Here is a 20,136-nt window from a genome sequence, read left to right on the forward strand (position 1 = left end):
CTTCTAGTCTTATTTATTAATTCAATAGTTCTTTTACTTTCGATTTTATTGATTTCTCCCTTGATTTTTAGTATTTCTAATTTAGTTTTCATCTGGGGATTTTTAATTTGCTTGCTTTCTAATTTTTTGAGTTGCATGCCCAATTCATTAATCTCTGCCCTTCTTAATTTGTTAATATATGCAGTCAAGGATATAAATTTACCCCTGAGTACTGCCTTGGCCGCATCCCACAGATTTTGGTAGGATGTCTCATCATTGTCATTTTCTTCAGTGAAATTGTTGATTGTTTCTATGATTTCTTCTTTGACAAATTGGTTTTGGAGAATCATATTATTTAATTTCCAATTAGTTTTTGATTTGCCTGTCCAGGTGCCCTTACTAATTGTTATTTTTATTGCATTATGATCTGAGAAGGTTACATTTATTATTTCTGCTCTTTTGCATTTGTTTGCAATGATTCTATGCCCTACTACTTGGTCAATCTTTGTGAATGTACCATGAGCAGCTGAAAAGAAAGTGTATTATTCCTTTTTGTCCCTATTTATTTTTCTCCACATATCAATTAAATCTAATTTTTCTAGGACTTCATTCACCTCTTTTACCTCTTTCTTATTTATTTTTTGGTTTTATTTATCTAGATCTGAAAGAGGAATATTTAGATCTCCCACTATTATGGTTTTGCTATCTATTTCCTTCTTGAGCTCTGCCAGTTTCTCCTTTATGAATTTGGATGCTATGCCACTTGGTGCATACATATTGAGCAGTGTTATTTCCTCATTGTTTATACTGCCTTTAATCAGGATATAATGACCTTCCCTGTCTTTTTTAATCATATCTATTTTTACTTTGGCTTTGTCAGAAATCACAATAGCCACTCCTGCCTTCTTTTTCTCATTTGACGCCCAAAAGATTTTGTTCCTTCTATTTTTTCAGTCTCTTGGCTTTGTTTTATTTGTTCTTGTTGTCTTGAGAGATCATTAGCTACTAATTGTTCAATTCTAGCCTTTAAGGACTGGTTTTTGGCTATAATCTTTTGGTTTTCCTTTTCAGTCTGGTCATTTCTGGTCTTCAGTTGACTTGCCTCACTTTCCAATTGCGAAATTCTGCCTTTTAAACTGTTATTTTCTTGCCTGATTTCCTTTTGAGCTACTTCCCATTTCTCTAACCAAATCTTTTCCAACTTTCTCATCATCTCAGTTTTGAACATTTCAAGAGCTTGTGACCAGTTTTGATTATCTTGGGATGGTTCGATGTGATTGCTTGTTTTTTTCTCCTCTTCTGATTGCTTGGTAGTCTGGATTTTCTCTGTGTAAAAGTTGTCGAGTGTTAAAGATTTCTTTTTCTTATTGTTAATCTTTTTATCTCTCTTCTGGACTTCCTGGTTCTGGGTAGCCATCATTAGCCAAGCAGCTTCTCAGCTTTATCTTCGCGCTCAGGTTTTGTCTGTTGTCTTTTGGCCCCTGAGGTCTGAGGTCTGGTTTTTTCCAAGGTCAAGCCCCCTGGTGGACCCTTTTGCTTGATCCTCTGCAGGAGGCTCCTTTACAAGTCTCTGGGCGCTGCTTCCACAGTCGTATACCCGTCTGCACTGGTTCCCCACTCAGGGTTTCAGAGCCTTCGCTCCCGCCTGTGTCTGCCTCTGTCCGCGTCTCCACCCGCGCCTGTACTCCGCGTCCGTGCTCAGAGTCTGTGTGCGTTCCTCAGCTTTTTGGGGTCCCAAATCTTGCCGCTCTCAGGAACAGGTCCTGGAGCTGCCAATGACTCGATGGGTGGCCCAAACTTGCTCTATTTCTTTTGACCTGGCTTTGGCGCTGCAGGTGGTGTGTTTGTGTATGTGTGTGTGTGTGTGGGGGGGGGTTGCTCAGCCCACGATTTAGTGAGAGCTGTTTCACTCCTTTATAGGATGGAAATGCCCCGATTCCACGTACCTTCCACGCTGTACCCTGTTGTGGGGTCCCTCTGTTCAACTGGGTTTGTTTTTATGCCCCCTTGAGAAGTCCTGTATGTTTCGGTCAGGAGAGGTTAAGCTGTGCTTTTTACTCTGCCACCATCTTAACCCAGAAACCAAGCTAAATTCTTGTAAGGGTTATAGGAGTGCTATTAGGAGACAGGGATGGATTTTTCTAATTCCATAGCTCTTGAGTCCCTTTTGTAGTATATTTTTTCAGTTTTAACCATCAGCAATTTTACCAAAGGGATATTTACTTTGAAGATACCACATGATCAGATGTTACAAAGCATTTTTTGCAAACATCTTAGGAACATTTCTTCTATACCATTTGGTTTCTTGTTAGAATGAGCTTAGACTTGAAGCATTTTCTATGTAGCTTTTTCCATATCAGTTTCACTTCTGAATTCAGCATAGACAGTGGATGAATTGCTATGGATCCTTCTTGACTTCCCTTTGATCTATGCTGGATCAAACAGGTTTTACACTCACTATTGCTACCTGTTGAAACTCATTAAAGTCATAGCCATCTCCAGCATTTTCTTTACTTAAAAGCAGGAAAAGAAAACCATGGGCAAAAACTGAGGCCAGATGTCAGTCTGGGTGAGGGATGTTCTGAGGCCTCTTCCCATACAGAAGCTTCTAGCATGTCTCTCACTTGAACACTAGTCACTCAGGAAAGACTAAGAAAAAAATGTTTTTTAGCTAGTACTGCCTTTTGAAAACACTCCATTCTATTCCATGTGAACTGGAATGATTTTCAGGAATTGATGCAGACAGAAAGGAGCGGAACCAGGAGAACATTATACATAGAGACTGACACACTGTGGTACAATCAAATGTAATGGACTTCTCTTCTAGCAGCAATGCAAGGATCCAGGACAGTTCTGAGGGACTTAGGAGAAAGAATGCCCTTCACAGCCAGAGGAAGAACTGTGGGAGCAAAAAGACAGAAGAAAAACAACTGCTTGATCACATGGGTCGATGGGGATAGGATTGGGGATGTATACTCTAAACAATCATCCTCGTGCAAATATCAATAAATATAATGTTGGCTATGGGAGGGAGTGGTGAGAAGAGGAGAGAAAGAACATGAATCATGTAACCATGGAAAATTTTTCTTAATTAATCAATTAAATAAAATTTTTAAAAAAGAGAGAGAAAACACTCCATTATGCTTTAGCAGGTTTGTAGTCTAAAATCAGTTACAGAATATCTCTGTATGCTCCACATTGAGGAGCTAGGGCCCTTCCATTACACACCTTTGATGTATGCTTTTTCGGAATCAAGCTCTCCAAACTCTTCCATGTATGCTATCAGTGGGCAGATTAAATTGCATATGCAGCTTAGGATGAAGCTCTTTTGGCCAGGCCCTAGTCACATAAGAATAATTTCTTTTAGTTAAATCTAAATACAGTGGGCTATATGTATGTCTTAACCTATATTGTATGGAATAGCACTACCAAGGTGAGCATTGCATGGTATAATTTTTTCAGCCACCACAACTCACAGAGACCTCCTATTAAGTTGCAAAGTGGTTTTTATCCATATCAGTGGAATACTTGCTGTGATTAAATAACAAATTCTTGAAATGTTGATATATAATATGATTTATTTAAATAAAAGGTGGGTTTTTAAATGTGTCAACAAATATTTTGTAGTTCACATAAGTGTGTCATAAACTAAAAATTGTTTTGAGCTTATTTCAAAGTCCATCAATTGAATAAATTTGCTGTACTTTAGGATCTAAGCTAAAGATAAAATAAATAGAGCTTTATTCTTTCAGGAGCATGCTAGTTCATAGCTGAGGAGGGCTTTATTCTGGGGTATGAATGTTTTGAAAACAAATTGTCATTATTGGAGAAATATTTAAAACCTAAATAAACATTTGTTTTGTAGTCAACCCTCAATTATTTGCACTAGTGAAGTGTAAAATTATTATGGTTAATTGAAATCTGCAAATAATTTACTTAGGAGATTTAGAGATGGAGTCCTGTTTTCCATGGCAAGAAAACATGCCAATGGGAATCAGTGTATGTCCCTGAAATCTTTTTAGAATTTAGAAGCTACATTAAAGAATTTGGGGCACATATTTTCCCTGCTCTTCATTCTTATGCAGAATTCATGATAAGATTTCACTGGGAATTAAAATAGACCAGAGTTACAGTCTTGCTGTTCCTCTCTCTGACCCAACAAGGCTTTTTCATATACCTGATAAAAATTTGAATTTTGTTGAATTTTATTATTGGACCTCTCCATTATTATTATATCCTACCAGCACTTAAAATGAACTTATCATGTGATCTTACAAACCTTCCCCAACTTCTAACATGTCGATGCCTATTTTATTGGTGGCACTACTATCCTCTCAGCAATCTAGGATAAAGTCTTGGAGAGATTTGTCTATTGTGGGACATCTAGAAGTAGACAAAACACTCAACATGTACAAAGTTAAACTCATTTTTCTCCCCAAACATTTTCCTTTTCCTAACTTTTCTACTCATTTTCAGGTACTACTATGCTCCCATCCACTAAATAGAATACCAAATTAGGTGTTATACTTGACTCCTCATTCTCTTATCCTCCATATCCCATCTGATGCCAAGTGTTGTGGATTCTACTGATACAGCTTCCCTTAGATCAAATCCCTTCTTTCCTTTGATACTGCCACCACCCTGGTATAGGCCCTTGATCCTCTCACACCCAAGATTGAACTCCCCTCCCTCAAGGCTGTGCCCACTTTAGTTCATCAAAGTGATCTTCCTAAAGTTCCAGTCTGACCCCATTCTCCCTTACTCAGCAAACTGTAGTAGTGGCTTTCTCTTCCCTCCAGAATCAAATATAAAATCGTCTTTGAATTTTAAAGCACTTTTAAAGCACATCTTAACCTTCTTATACCCTGTACTCCCCCCACCCCCACTCCCCCAAAGCACTTCATGATTGAGGCATCCTGGCCTCCTTGCTGTCCTTTTTTATAAGGCACTCCATATCTCAGTGATCTTCACTGGCTGGCTGTTCCTCATGCCTGTAATTCTCTCCTTACTCACCTTTGCCTCTACCTGCCTTAAAATCTCAGCTAAAATCCTATTTTATTTCCCAGTCTTCTTTAATGTTAATGCCTTTTCCCTGAAATTATCACCAAATTATCCTTCATAGAGCTCATTTGAACATGCTTATTTGAATGTTGTCTTTCTCATTAGATTGCGAGGGCAATCAAGGAGGGAATGAACTATTTATTTTTACCTTTTCTTTATATTTCTCCAGCATGTAGCCCAATTTCTAGTATATGGTTAAGTGTTTATTCAGTTGCCTTTACTTGCTTCTCCTTATCCTATGTATTCTTCCATTTGCTATATTCATGTATCTTCATAATCCTTTTTTCACCCATTACACTTTTCTCTTGCAGTAATTCTGTTCTGTCCTATAGCAGGTCTCATTACCTCTTTCCTAATTGCTATTTCTTCTGGCAGTCTTTCCAGTTCATTCTCACTTAGATGCCAAAATGATCTTTTCAATTTCAGGCCTCCCATCGCCTTGAGGATAGAAGAGTAGTGCCCTCTACTCAGTGATGAAAATTCTCACACCCCCACAAGTCTTTGCATCCCAGTGAATGAATTCCTGTGGATCTTCATCCCAACTCCATTCCATATCCCTTACTTGTTCCTTATTTTTCTCTCTCTCACTCCTTCTACCCCAATTTCATTCTAACTACCTAGCTTTCCACTGTGTACTCTGGAATACTTGTAACATAAGCAACAAATTTCATCTTAAGTCTTGTTCATGTTCTACTCCTTCCATCCACTAGTTCTAATTACAACTTGACTTTCTCCTGGTTATACAAGCCTCCTTGGTCACCCTTTCTAGTACTTTCTAGCACCTTTATTCTTGCTCCTTGGCTCTGGTCTAGGTGGGGACATTGGAATACTCCTTGCTCCTTGTTGCCACTTCCAGGTTCTTCCTCTTCCTCTTTCACTCAGTGTAACCTCTTTTCTTTTGAGTTTAATCCTTTTCATATCAACCACCTAATCAAAATCCTAATAGCTATCGTCTACAGATACCTAGGTCACTCTCCTTCCTTTCTCCCTCAATAAGTTCAGTACTTGGATTACAATATTTCTCTCCTCCTCAACTCCTGCCCTCATAATAGGGGAACTCAAAATGTATATTGATTCTTTTTCAAATACCTTAATTCCTCAGTTCCTCACTCTGTTCACTTTGTATGAGCTACTCCTCCACCCCATCTTAGCCCCAAAGGATGGTCGTACTCTCAGTCTTGCTATTGTCCACAAATATACCACCTTCATTCAAGAATTCTGAAATTCCCTTAAGTTACTATAATCTTTTGGTTTTATCTTTACTTCTGACTTCTCTTACATTAACCTATTCTTCATCCTCACTCTGACATCTAAATCCTATGAACCTCAATTCTCTCCCAGGCCATCGTCCCTACATAGCCACTCTTTCTTCTCCACATTTTGACTCCTTGGTGAACTGATTCAACTGTACACTGCTCTCTCTTGGTGAACTGATTCAACTGTACACTGCTCTCTCAACTAGGAATCCCTAGTTCCTGTATCATATCACTAAGTATACCGAGCCTAGACACAACTTAAGATCACCTCTACTATTTGTTGCATTAATACTTACATACACATGCTACAGAATGAAGGACATCGACCTCTCACTGGATCCACTATAAATTTTTGTTACATAACTCTAACTGGACTCTAAGTGCTAATAGTCCTTCCATGCCTTTCCTATCCATTTACTTTCCCATTCTAATGAGAGTAAGGTTTAAGTATTACGTGTGGGGAAGGACCTGTGGACCAATGGATTGAGAGTCAGGCCCAGAGACAGGAGGTCCTGGGTTCAAATGTGACCTCAGATACTTCCTAGCTGTGTGACCCTGGGCAAGTCACTTAACCCCCATTGCCTAGCCCTTACACAGAATTGGTTCTAAAACAGAAGGTAAGGGTTTAAAAAAAAAAGTATTACCTTTCGCCACCCTCATCCTCCCTTCTACTGTCATAGCCCCTTTTCTCCTTGCCTCTTTATGTGATATAATTTACCCTATTTTACTTTTTTCTCCCTATTTCTCTTAGTGCAATCCTTTTTTTCATCCCTTTATTTTTTTTACTTATCATTCTAAATAGTTTACTACCACAACCTCTGTCTGTATATAATTCTTTTACCTATAAAAAAATTTTAAGAGATACAAATATCTTTCCATATAGGAATATAAACAAGTCAGCCTTATTGAAGCCTTAAGTTTTTTCTTTCTTATTTACATTTTTATACTTCTCTTGAATTTTGTATTTGGACATCACATTTTTTTGCTGAAGTCTGGTCTTCAGCAATGCTTGAAAATCTTCAATTTTATTAAATGACCATACTTTCCCCTGAAAGAATAGTCAATTATGATGTGTCAGTGATTCTTGGTTGTAAACCTAGTTCCCTTGCCTTCTGGAATATCATATTCTAAGCCTTCTGATTCTTCAGTGTGGAAGCTACCAGATCATGTGTAATCCTGACTCCATGATATTTGAATTGTTTCTTTCTGGCTGTTTTCAGTATTTTCTCCTTGGCCTGGGAGCTCTTCCACTTGGCTATAACATTCCTAAGAGATTTGGGGATTTATTGCAGGAGGTGATCTGTAAATTCTTTTAATTTCTATTCTACCCTCTCCTTCAAGGATATCAGGGCAGTTTTTTTGGATAATTTCTTATGTCTAGACTTTCAGGTAATTCAATAATTATTAAATTGTCTTTCTTGGATCTATTTTCCAGGTCAGTTATTTTTCAGTGAGATATTTCATATTTTCTATTTTTCATTCTTTGGATTTTGTTTTATTGTTTCTTGATGTTTCATAAAGTCATTACCTTCTATTTATCTAATTCTAATTTTTAAAGAATGAATTTCTTTCATAACCTTTTGATCTTCCTTTTCCATTTTGCCCTTTCTTCTTTTATTTTGGAATTTTTTTGGCCTCTTTTTCCAGTATATCAATTCTTTTTTTTTTAGCTATTTTCTTCATTGGATTTTTGTGCCTCTTTTTCAGTTGACCAATTTTACATTTTAAGCTAATATTTTCTTCTTGCATAACTTTTATTTCTTTTTCCAAATTTTCTTCAACCTGTCTTATTTGATTTTTGAATTCATTTTTGAGTTCTTCCAGCACTTGAGCCCAATTGCCATTTTTCTTTGAAGTTTTACGTATGGTTGCTTGGATCTCACTGTTCTCTTTTGATTCTATGGTTAGGTATTTCTTTTACTGTTTTCTCATTTTCCTAGCCTTTTTTTTTGCCTGTGGACTGAAGTTCTGCTAATTCTGTCTCCTCTGCTGATGGCTTATATGATTCAGCACTTTGAGCTATTTTGCCCTGTGGGTAGATAAGGGCTTCACCACAGCACAGGCTTGAAAGGACCAAGCACTATGGAATTTTGGACCTCACTGCAAGCTGATGCCAGGACTTGGGACTTCAAGGGATGGGTGTTGGTTGTGGGAGTCCTCTATTGTTGATGTCAGTAGGGTCCTAGGATTCTGAAGTTGGCTTACGCCTAGCTTTGGACCTTGGTGCAGTAGGTGGCAGGGTGGTTGGCCAGCACTCCTCTGTGTGCAATTTTACTTCCTGTTCTCCCTTATCCTATGAAAATTGACTCTACCTATCTTTCAAGTTGTTTTCAGCAGGAGAGCCCCCTCACTCTGTCTTGCTGTTGGTTTTTGACTCCTGTCATTTTGAGGTACTTTTTAAAGATTGGTTTGTAAGGACTATCAGAGCAGTTTCATCTTTCACTGGTTCTGAGTTGCCATCTTGGCTTCTCTAATACACAGCACAATTCCTGGTCTATAATAGATGCTTAATAAATACTTGTTGATTGATTTCCTTGTTTTTGGTCTAATAATATGAATAAAAGGAAAACTATGCATTTGATTTAAAGGAAAAGGCCTAGCATTTCTGAAGAATGAAAAAATTGAGTATAACTAATCCTGATATTAGATCTTAGGGCCAAATTAGCTCTAGTCTGTATAGTCATAGCATAGGTTGGACATGAAAACCTTTCATCAGGATTTTAGTTCAATACTTAGTTGGAAGTTATACAGTAGTCTGTTTTCCAAAGTATACACTGGAACTTAGTTTCTTTCTTGGACAATTTATTGTTTCTTGTTACCTAGGTGGCATTACTCATTTACAGCTAAAGTGATCCTTCTATTGAAAATCTTAGCCTATTGCCAGTTTTAACTATTAATGGATACTTTTTCAATGATTTAAATTAGGTTTTAGAATATATTTGTATTTTCTCCCTAGGAGACTTATCTTTACAGTTATGCTTTCCTCAGGCTCATTTGAAAATTAGTTTTTGTTCTTATTTTACATATCATTTGGAATACAGAAAACACATAACCAAAGAGTTTGTTAGACATAATGGGATTCCTAACTCAGGATGAAAAAAATCTGTAGGAGGAATTGTAATATTTTGTTTGAAGAATAAAGAACTCTCCAAATAAAAAAATGGGACATAACACTGCTGTCTAAGCCTAACCATTAATAATAAAAGAATGGATATTCAATGAAAAAGAGTCATTTCTACAAAAAAAAAAATCAGACCAGAGGAGTTGCTTTCAAAAGAAAGCCACAGTCAGATAATAAAATAAATACTGTAGAAAAAAGAAAAGAATCAAGAAGAGAAAGACAAATGTAGTGTTAATAATAAATATAATACAATAACGACAGACCATTGAAGTTCTTTCTATAATTCTGTAAGGAGACAAGTGTGAAAGTGGAAGTCACAGAGTTAAATTTAGGACTAAACTTCACAATATTACACTGCATTTGAATAAATTTGGCATGGTAGGGGCATAGTGGGATGATATTACCAAATAGTTAAGTACATAAAAGGGAAGAAAGAAGGAAGAAGATGGAAGGGGGTCTGTAATATAGCCTACTCAGGTCAAAGATTAATGAAAGGAAAAGAACTCCTGTTGCCTCTCTACTTTACATACTCTGATGTATATGTAAATGCTACCTACTATTATGACTACCGTGGTGCTAATAATTACAGTGTCAACAATGACAAAGTAATAACCTTTCCAGGGCCATTTTCCTTATCTGCAATTATACTCACAGTTTGAGGATCAGAGGATAATTTCTGTCTCATCTTGAGGTTCTAAAAAAACCACAAGGGGTTTTAGTGTCTAACATTGGAGTGCTTGACCTCCTAGCACTATGGTCCCTACTCAGTGAAGATTCTCATTTAGCTTTTAGCAAGGAGCATATATACAAGGCAGATATAGTAAGAATAATTGGTACATTGTGTTCTCCTAATCAGTGTGGAGGTGGAAACTCCTACCTTTACAAATATATGACTTTTTCTATTTTCTATATTTGTAATATAATTGAAGTAACATAGGTATAACATAATTTCATGATTGAAGCATAACACATTTACGGTGTGGAAACCTTCCCTAACCCCCTTATTTATTTTCTATTTTTTAATTATTTATCCTATATTTAGCTTGCTTTGTGTGCATTTATATGTTATTTCTCCAATTAAATCATAAAGTCCTTGAAGATAGGGACTATCTTTTGCTTCTTTTTGTATCCCAGTTTTTCACACAGTACCTGGCATCTAATAGGTGCTTAATAAATGTTTATTCATTGATTGTTTAATTACCTCTATTATCATAATATTAGCTTACATTTACATTGTACTTTAGAAATCACGAGGCATATGTTATTATTTCCTATTTATGGTAGAGAAAACAGTCTTGTATCAATTAGATGATTCACCTGAAGTCTCAGAGTTACTGGAAAGGTTCTTATCTATATAAATAGAAGGAGCATCCACATTGTTAAGAATACTTAGGTGGTACAGGGGATAGAGTCACAGTGCTAGAGTCAGAAAGACTCATCTTCTGAGTTCAAATATGGCCTTCAACACTTACTAGCTGAGTGACCCTGAGCAAGTCACTTCCCCCATTTGCCTCAGTTTCCTCATCTGCAAAATGAGCTGTAGAAGGAAATTGTAAACCTCTGCCAGGTCATTTTATAGGTGAAAAAACTGAGGCAAACAAGGTTAAATGACTTGTACCACGTCATACAGATATGAAGTGCCTGAGGCTGTATTTAAACTCAAGTCTTCCTGACTCCAGAACAGACACTCAATTCACTGGACTGCCCTGCTGCCCTTAAACTATTAGAATAGATGAACTATTCCATATTGGTTATACAGTCTTGATTCACTGATAATAAAGATCAGGCTGAGTACTGTACTATTTTTTTTTTCAGAAAAAATTTGCCACATTATTTTAGAGCAGTGATGGGCAAACTATTCCCTGTGGGCCAGATCCAGGTCTTAGTTTGCCTATCACTACCTTAAGCAATTCCCTGATCACCACACCCCCACATCCAGATATAGTGATTAAGGAATTGCTTAAGGCAGTGATGGGTAAACTGTGGCCTGGATCTGGCCCATAGGGAATAGTTTGCCCATCACTGTTCTAGATAAGTTTGCTGACCTTCTTAGGGCTCCTGTATTTTCCTGGTCTACCATCAATACTAATTTTTAAAACTACTGTTCCAATATGTATATATGATAAAGATTATGCTGTTTCCCTATGTTCCTCTGGTCATGGCCATGAAGTAAACATTGCCTGTAGTCCTTCTATGATCTGTTGACAGTAACAAAAAACTGGTCTAGAAGGACTCTGCTTAGAATCTTGCCAGCAACAGGATCTTAAGATGCTAATTATGGTATTGGTAGTTTTTTTTTACATTTATGCATAAAGGTGGTGGTGATGCTGCTATTTTTGAAACCTTAAAATATGCCACATCTTGAGGATGAACACTTATATTTCACTGTCATCACACAGAGTAGTTATGAAGAATTTTTAAGGAAGAATATCTAACTGTATGAAAGATTTAAACAAAAGAAACATGATTCCATGCATGAAAGCTGAGTTTCATACTCAAAAGTTAAGATTTATTGTTAGTAATGGAAAAAATATGTGATCCTTATTTAATTTGTCTTTATAAACGAGGGCATATATGCTGTTATTTGCCCTCATTTATAAAGACAAATTATTGTTGTTGTTGTTTTTAATTAATTAATCTCTAAGTTGTTACTTAAATGCTTTTCTAAACATTTAGGGTCAGATCCCCTAATGTGATCTGCAGAAATATATTCTTTTGGATAAGAAATGACTTTCAGCATGGAAATATCTGGGAATGATACCCAGGAAAAGGAATTGATAATAAATTCTATATGTGTGTTTTGGTAGAGAATGACTATGTCTCAGCCATCATTTAGGTATTTCAATTACACAGTGGTTTAACTATTTGGCTTTTCTCAACCACAATCATATCAAGAAAGGAAGTTTGAGTTTTCTTTTAAAATGTTTTTTCTTGGAGCAACCCCCTAGGGTTATTCCTCTCATGCTTTCTTGCTGGCCAAAAATTCTATATTACTAAGAAATCTCTCTTTTTACAAAAAAAATGGTTTTTCTTCTCTGAATTTAATTTTATAATCTGGATGCATTAAAATTTTAGTCTTCATACTCATATTATGTTATCTTCATTATTTGCTTTTTTCTTTTCCAGGATGAAGTGGCACACACTCTAACAGAAAGCAGAGTATTAAAAAACACTAGGCATCCTTTTTTAACAGTAAGTAACCAGGGAAATAAGAATTTTTCTTTTCATCCTAAAAACTTTGCTTTTATGATTCTCCTTGTACATGAACTAATTCATGTACAAAAATTAATATATTCTTTGTTCACTTTAGACATTATCTTTGCTTAAAGTGATAGAGAAGGTACTAAGATTTTTCTGAAGTTTTGGGAACATTTAGATAATAATGGAATTCCACATTTGAAAGGGACCTTTGAAGCCATATAGATGTCCAACCCTAGTTCCCTTTATTTGTGTGTATGTACATATAAACATATACATACATATATACATACATATATATATATACAAACGTGTGTGTGTATTCCTTTTACAGCATCCCTAGCAAGAAACCATATGGGCTTCCATTTTATAATCTATGTACAAGAAGTAACAAAGTAAAGTAAATAGAAGATAAATTAGAATTAGGAAGACCTGGATTCCAATACTACCTCAGATGTATATGTATTATTTAATCTTGCACAATTCAATTAGTTTTTAAGTGTTTCAAGCTGCTTTCTAAGAGTATGGCATTCTATATTGGTGGAAGGAGTTTCACCTTTCTGGATTCTCCTCAATGGTGAATTCACATGACTTTACTAACCTAAACTATATTTTGATTTGTGGTCTTAATATGCTACCAGAGATGTATTAGCATATTGAGAATCCTTTTTCGATCTCTATTTTTGAAACACCAAAGAATAAACCATCTGCGATTTTGAGAGGAAGTCAGTAAGAAAATTATAAGTCAAAAGACAAACTTACATTTAGAAGAAGATTGTAATATTTAAATGCTCAATTGGCATTGCCTTAAAATAACCATTACAGGGATACATATTAAGCATCCTTATAGTAACTGTGTCACAACTCAAAGGAATACTCCATCAAGTAAAAATTAGAAATAGGAAAAGACATTATATTTTATAAATAACATAATGCTTTTGATGGTATTATAAGTATAGGTATATATGTATATACAGGGTATAAACCTGTGAAGCATTTGTATGTATCTTTGTCTGTGTCTATGTCCGTGTTACTTTTTTTTAAACCGTTACCTTCCATCTTAGAATCCATATGGATTCTAAGGCAGAAGAGCAGTAAGGGCTGGACAGTGGGGGTTAAGTGACTCACTAAGGGTCACACAGGTAAGAAGTATCTGAGGCCAAATTTGAACTCAGGACCTTCTGTCTCTAGGCCTGACTCTCAATTCACTGAGCTACCCAGGGGCTCCTATCTGTGTGACTTTTAACACTTCCTTTGGACTGAATTGAGTCCCTTAGCCTTACTCTTGGACTCCCTATTAAGTTATGTCAGTCATGAAGTTTTGTTTGTCATGAATTCAAATAGGCACAGAGAAGTTGAATGTTCTTTCCAAAAAATGACATTTAGAATTCTTTAGTTTATCTAAAGCAGAATCCTGCAAAGAAGTTTTGCTTTCCTATATCTTTAGAGCCGTGATGGGCAAACTTTTTAAAGAGGGGGCAAAGGAAAGGAAATGCTCATCTGTCAGTCTGTTTCTAAGGCAACTCTTTCGAAGTTTCATTGTATTGTATCCTATTCACTGTCTTCAGCAGGTTAGGAATAATGTCGCAAGGTCGGGTAGAACATTTGAGGGGGCTGCATCTGGTCTGCGGGCCGTAGTTTGCCCATCACTGCTCTAGAGCTATTTTATTTTGTTTCTTGATCTCTGTTAATGCATATCATGACAAAATAAGCCTGAAGTATGAATGTATTTTATAATAAATCCTTTTAACTGGCAATATTTATGTTGGACCAGTACGTCACACTAGTCAGTGAACTGAAACATTTAGAGAGAAAAAGTGATATTTAAGACATATTAAAAAATAAAATTCAATAGATTTAACTATCACCTAGAAGAATCCATTTCCTACTAAAATAAAGTGATCATTGAACCTTGCACATGGCATGTATTGAGAATTTTAGGGCCCCACAACGCATCATTTACAGACTGTAAAGACCACTGTAAACCCATACTTATTGTACCATAGATTCAGAAATGCTTATTAGAATTGCAAAGCTTATTTTTAGTTTAATATTATCATAATTTCAGAAACAGTGAACTCTTTTTTTTTAATAAATGCTCATTGTTGAACTGAACCAAATTAATCTAGATTTCTGATACGATCTCATCTGAGCACTTGAGATACAATGTTAATGAAATATTTTTGTCCAGTTTAACAGTTATGTCTTACTCTTTTAAAATAATTCATAATTATAATAATTACAATGAGGGTATACATTTTAAGCATTTTTTTCTTTTTCTTTTCAAGTCCTTGAAATATTCTTTCCAGACAAAAGATCGTTTGTGTTTTGTGATGGAGTATGTTAATGGAGGAGAGGTGAGTTAAAGAAACATACTTGACACTTAAGTTTGCATGTTATCATTAGTATTGTTTTATATCTAATTAAAACAGTTACAACAGTTTTGTACTAGGTGGATGAAATATAGATTTCTATTTCTTAATATAGTGGTGATCTAATGTTTTTATTGAGTAGATTTTTTACTTGATTGTAAGAGAGAGTAGTAATCTTTTTGTCATAATGGTCATTACTGGTTTGTTTACTTTTCTAGAGCAATTTAACTTTTTTATGAGTGTATTCTTTTCCTTCCTTTCCTCATGTATTTTCCATTTCTCATTTTTTTAAAGCATTATTAACACAAAGACACAACTTACTAGAGTGGTTGGTCAGAAATACTTTATAGGAGGATTCCACAATCCTCTAAAATCAACTTATCATAGTGTAGTCTGTAGCAGTAGTATCGAACACAAATAGAAGTGGGGACCACTAATCCATTCATAAGGGTCCTTATGGACCAACCACATAACTGACTTAGTTTTCAATTTAATGTTATCTATATTTTATTGTACTTTTATTTATTTCATTGAATATTCTTCTATTATATTTTAATTTGGTTTGGGCTACATTTGAGAGTGTCGCAGGCAATATATCACTCTAATTTATAGGAATAAAGTATTCTCTTTTTTTTCTCCACCAAAAAAATCAACATAAACCTTGATTTGATAACCTAATTGTCTTCTGCAGGGTTTTCTGAATCCATGGATTGATTGGAATTAGCAGTAGAAAATTTTAAGAATTCAGCAAATACTTCCTAAATGCCTACTACTGTATTATTAGTACTACATCATGGGCGACATAAAGATGAATAAGACATACCTAACCTCACTAACTTAAAAAATCTACTAGAAGAGATAAGATGTACACAAACAACTGTATTATAAGGTAAAAAGTGATAAGTTCTATAATATATGTACAAGGAATTCTAAAGAAGAAAAGATCAGTTAAGACAAATGAGGGACTGTGAAAGAAAGGGTTCATATAACTTAGGATTTGAGCTAGACTTACATTAAAAGGTAGTATTTTGCCAGGGAGGAAAGAAAAAATTGGTATTCCAAAAAGAGTTAATAGTATGAACAAAGGCAAAGTGGTAGGAAAGTATAGGGCATCATCAGAGAACCTTTAGGAATACAGAATTTACAAAATGAACAACTGGTTAATAAGATCATATCTGAGATTGAGGTTTGGGATTAATGTTTGGTTAAATATAAAGAAATGATAAGGCTCTTGGCCAAGTGCATTAAAAAAGACTGATAAAATTAATTTGTAATCTTGCATGTCTAATAACATGACTTTAATCTGACTATGATGGGGGACAGTTAGTTACATGTAAATACATATATATTTATGTGTGGATATAGCCATATGTTTCTGTGCATATGTATATATGGGTATCTATAAATGTAAATATTTCTATATGCCTATCAGCTATATGTCAAAATAATCTAATCAATAAACATTTATTAAGTACTTCCTTTGTGTCAGGCACTGTTAGATTTGGGGATATAGAAGCAAAAATGAAAAGTCCCTACCCTCAAGGAGTTTACATTCTATTGGGAGAGATAAGATATAGATACATTAAAATATAGAAGACATATACTAAATTGATATAAGGGAATTTATAGAGTATAACATTAATAGTTGGGAAGAATCAAGAAAGGTCTAATATCAGGAGTTGGCATTTGAGCTAAATTTAATAGAGATTAGGGATTCAAAGACAGGAGCAAAGAGGAAATATATTCTCGGCATGGAGGACAACCTGTAGATAAAAACATTAAGAGTTATTAATTGTATCCTGAAGTTCAAAGCTGAATAGGAAGGACGTGTTTTAATACTTTTGCAGTTTAAACTTAATGCACACTTTTAGTTCTGTAAATGAACCATAACATATTTGGAATGTATCTTCATGAAATCCCCAACAATATAAAAAAATTCTAGTCTTTTAAAAAGAATATTTTATTTTTTCCTCAATTACATGAAGAAACAATTTTTAATCTTCTGGTTTTTTTGTTTGTTTTTAATTTGAGCCAAATTCTTTCCCTTCCTCCATCCCTACTTTCCCCACTCCCTGGGATGGCAAACCATCTGATACAGATTTTGTATTTAATAGTGTAAAACATGTTTCTATATCAGTTATTTTGTGAAAAAGGGCCCAAACAATCAAAGGAAAAGTAAAGAAAAAAAGTGTCTTGATCTGCATTCAAACTCCACCTGTTCTTTCTCTAGAGACAGATGGCATTTTTTCATTGTGAGTCCTTGAGGTTTGTCTTGGAACAAACACCACATTGCTAAGAATAGCTAAGTCATTTATAAATGTTCATCATATAATATTACTGTTACTATGTACAGTGTTCTTCTGATTCTTCTCATTTCTCTTTGAGTCAATTCATGTACTTTCCAGGAAAAATCTAGATGTTATTAATGGTTGGGTCCATCAGCCAGTGTCAGAGATATATTGAAAGATTAATAATTTCTTTCCAGAAAGAAAGAAGAGGACTGACAAACATTCTTAGAGCATATAATAAAATACCAGAATTCTATAGAAATAACTGTAACAAACAGACTTCACTTCACTATATCATAATTAAGGCATATTATGAGGTTTGATATTTGATTTGCCAAATTTAACCAAAAGAAGTTTGTCTCCAAATGGAACCTATGAAATGGCTAACATCTAAGAGTGGAATCCAAAGGCTCAACATGGGGAATATCCACCAAAGCTTAGCCAATAACATATTGTTAAAAGCATGTAAAATAATTACCTGAGTTGTATTGAATTTGTTTGAAAAAGTGGAGGGGTTTATGATGATACTTCTATAGGTCATTTGTACTATAAATTAGTGGGACTTTGTGATTGGTATATTTTATGCAAGAGAAGGGTTGAAAGTGTGCTATTTTATCACTGAAGGGTGTAACAATTTAGTGCTTATTGAACACTTCACAGGACATAACTTGGTTGCCAAAATTATACATTTATAGTTTACTATCTTTCATGGACTCAAAGATAGCAATTCTTAATACTACAAATATTGACCTCAAAAGATATTAGAGAACCTGACCAAATATCTTGGAACTAGACTCTTATCATAGACTGAATTGTTTTCTACAATTGTTCAGATGTACAATTGACTCATTAAAAACAAAAGAATAGTGTTTTAAATACCCATAATTTCCTAGCTACATGGAATAAAAAACTTTTAAGATATTGAGATCTGCAGGAGAGGATCAAAATGATGTTAGAATAGGATGAGGTATATCTCATTTCTGTTTTCCTGTATTAAAATAGAATTCTACTGAAGACATGTTCAATAAACCCACAGAGGATGAACTTGTTTTTTATCTACTTCTGTTTAGGTACAAAAACTTAACTTATCTATTCATGCATGATTCGTACAATAGAATATGAAGGAATAATAGGATAGTAACTTATCCCAGGATTGTTTCTACCCAAACCTTACTGAGAACATGATAATATTAACAAATAAGTATCATTGACCCATAAAATATAACAGCGTTTTCAATAGATGTTGTCATACTTAGTACTTATCTGTTAACTGCATGGGAGGAATAGCTCTTAATATATAGGACCTAACCAAAAAAAGTCAAAACCATTTGGTAATAGGATAAAGTAAATATCCTCATCAGTCTGTCTGTTTTTAGACTTCCTGAAGACGTTTTCAGTGTGCCAAAGGAAGATAGATGTTTTTATATCCCAATTCTTTTTTCAACAACCAAAGGCAATAGTTTTATCTATTTACCTAATAGTCTACTGATCATGGAATATAAAAGAACCATGCATGGGATTGCATCTTGTCCCCTACCCATTTATTTCTGAACTTCATCAAATATAAGGTGAGAAAAATGAGAACATTAATCTTTATTTAGGCCAATTACAACTTTATACTCCCTATAAAGCCATCACATTTTACATCACCTGCTTCTTCTCCCAGCAAAAATAGGTCACTAAGTGCAGAAAGAAGAAAAACAAGCTTAGTTCAGGCCATTGCAGGATGACTAATTCATGGTTACAAGGAGGATTATCTAGCAAAGGAGATTGTCAAAGAATGGTCAAAAAGGAGGGAGAGAACAATTCTGTAGAAAATGGGGGAGAGATTGTTCAAGGAGTTGGGATGGTTGATAATTCAAGAAGCTGCATTGAGGTCATATAGACTGGGTAGAAAATGCTTATAGATTGAGCATTTGAGAGATTATTGGTAACCCTTGGAAAGAACAGTTTCAGTTAAATAGCAGGATTTGAAGCCAGGAATGGAAAAATGAGTAGGAGGTGAGAAAATGAAGGCAAGAAGAGAAGATGACTCTTGGACCTTGGCTCTAAAAGGAGAAAAATAGTTTGGGAACTTGTGTGGACATTATCATATAGGCAGTATAGAAACAAGAAGATTTTTGAAAATGACACTGCCATGAGCCGGGCTGTGCTTTTAATCTGGCAGTAATAGAATAGGGTAAACTGAATTAGGAGAGACTAAAGGCATATAGACCACCTATAAGATGGCTATGAGAGTAGTCTAAATGAGAGAAAATAAGGACCATTATGAATTAGACGATAGAGGGAATGAAAAGGAAATTATAATAAATGCAAGCAATATTGTGGAGGTGAAAGTAATAGGACTTTAAAAACTTAGTAGATAGAGAGGATAAGGGAAGAGTTAAAGGTGTCTATGAGATTATAAGATTGGGAGTTTGAGGCTCCAGTTTTAGAAACGGAATCAATAGAAATGAAGGTTTGAAGAAAGGTGAAGAATTCCACAATTCAAAACATTTATCACTTCCTATTCCTAGAACTTAGAGGTAAATAGAATATAAAGTGTATACAATACACAATCCCATGGAATTTGCAGTATACTGGGGGCAATAAGTAGCATATATACCAATTATAGCACAATTAGTATGATATATGCACGAGTAGGTAAAGTATAAAGTAAGTTTCAGAGGTAGAGTAGGTCATTACAGCCTGAGGAAAGGCTTCCTAAAGGAACTAATGTTTTAGTTAGGTTTTAAAATTTTAAAAATTCAGTGAGGATAGAGTGCTTAGGAAACATAATGAGCATAAACATTTCAGCCATATGTAGGGATAGTGAACCATGTATTTCAGCTGGAATGTGAAATATGTAGAGGGGAGGTATC

At 35.0% G+C, this 20,136-nt stretch overlaps 1 protein-coding gene across 1 annotated transcript in view; it reads left to right on the forward strand.

Moving 5' to 3' along the window:
* Nucleotides 1-20,136, forward strand: part of AKT3 (AKT serine/threonine kinase 3) — a 180,537-nt gene that overhangs the window by 77,823 nt on the left and 82,578 nt on the right. Inside the window, exons 5-6 of the mRNA XM_044676315.1 lie at nucleotides 12,544-12,609; nucleotides 14,904-14,972. Of these exons, the coding sequence (XP_044532250.1) occupies nucleotides 12,544-12,609; nucleotides 14,904-14,972 (135 nt within the window). The remainder of the gene's footprint in view (nucleotides 1-12,543; nucleotides 12,610-14,903; nucleotides 14,973-20,136) is intronic.

This window comes from Gracilinanus agilis, chromosome 4 (assembly GCF_016433145.1).
Source record: "Gracilinanus agilis isolate LMUSP501 chromosome 4, AgileGrace, whole genome shotgun sequence".
In the NCBI taxonomy this organism is placed as follows: Eukaryota; Metazoa; Chordata; class Mammalia; order Didelphimorphia; family Didelphidae; genus Gracilinanus; species Gracilinanus agilis.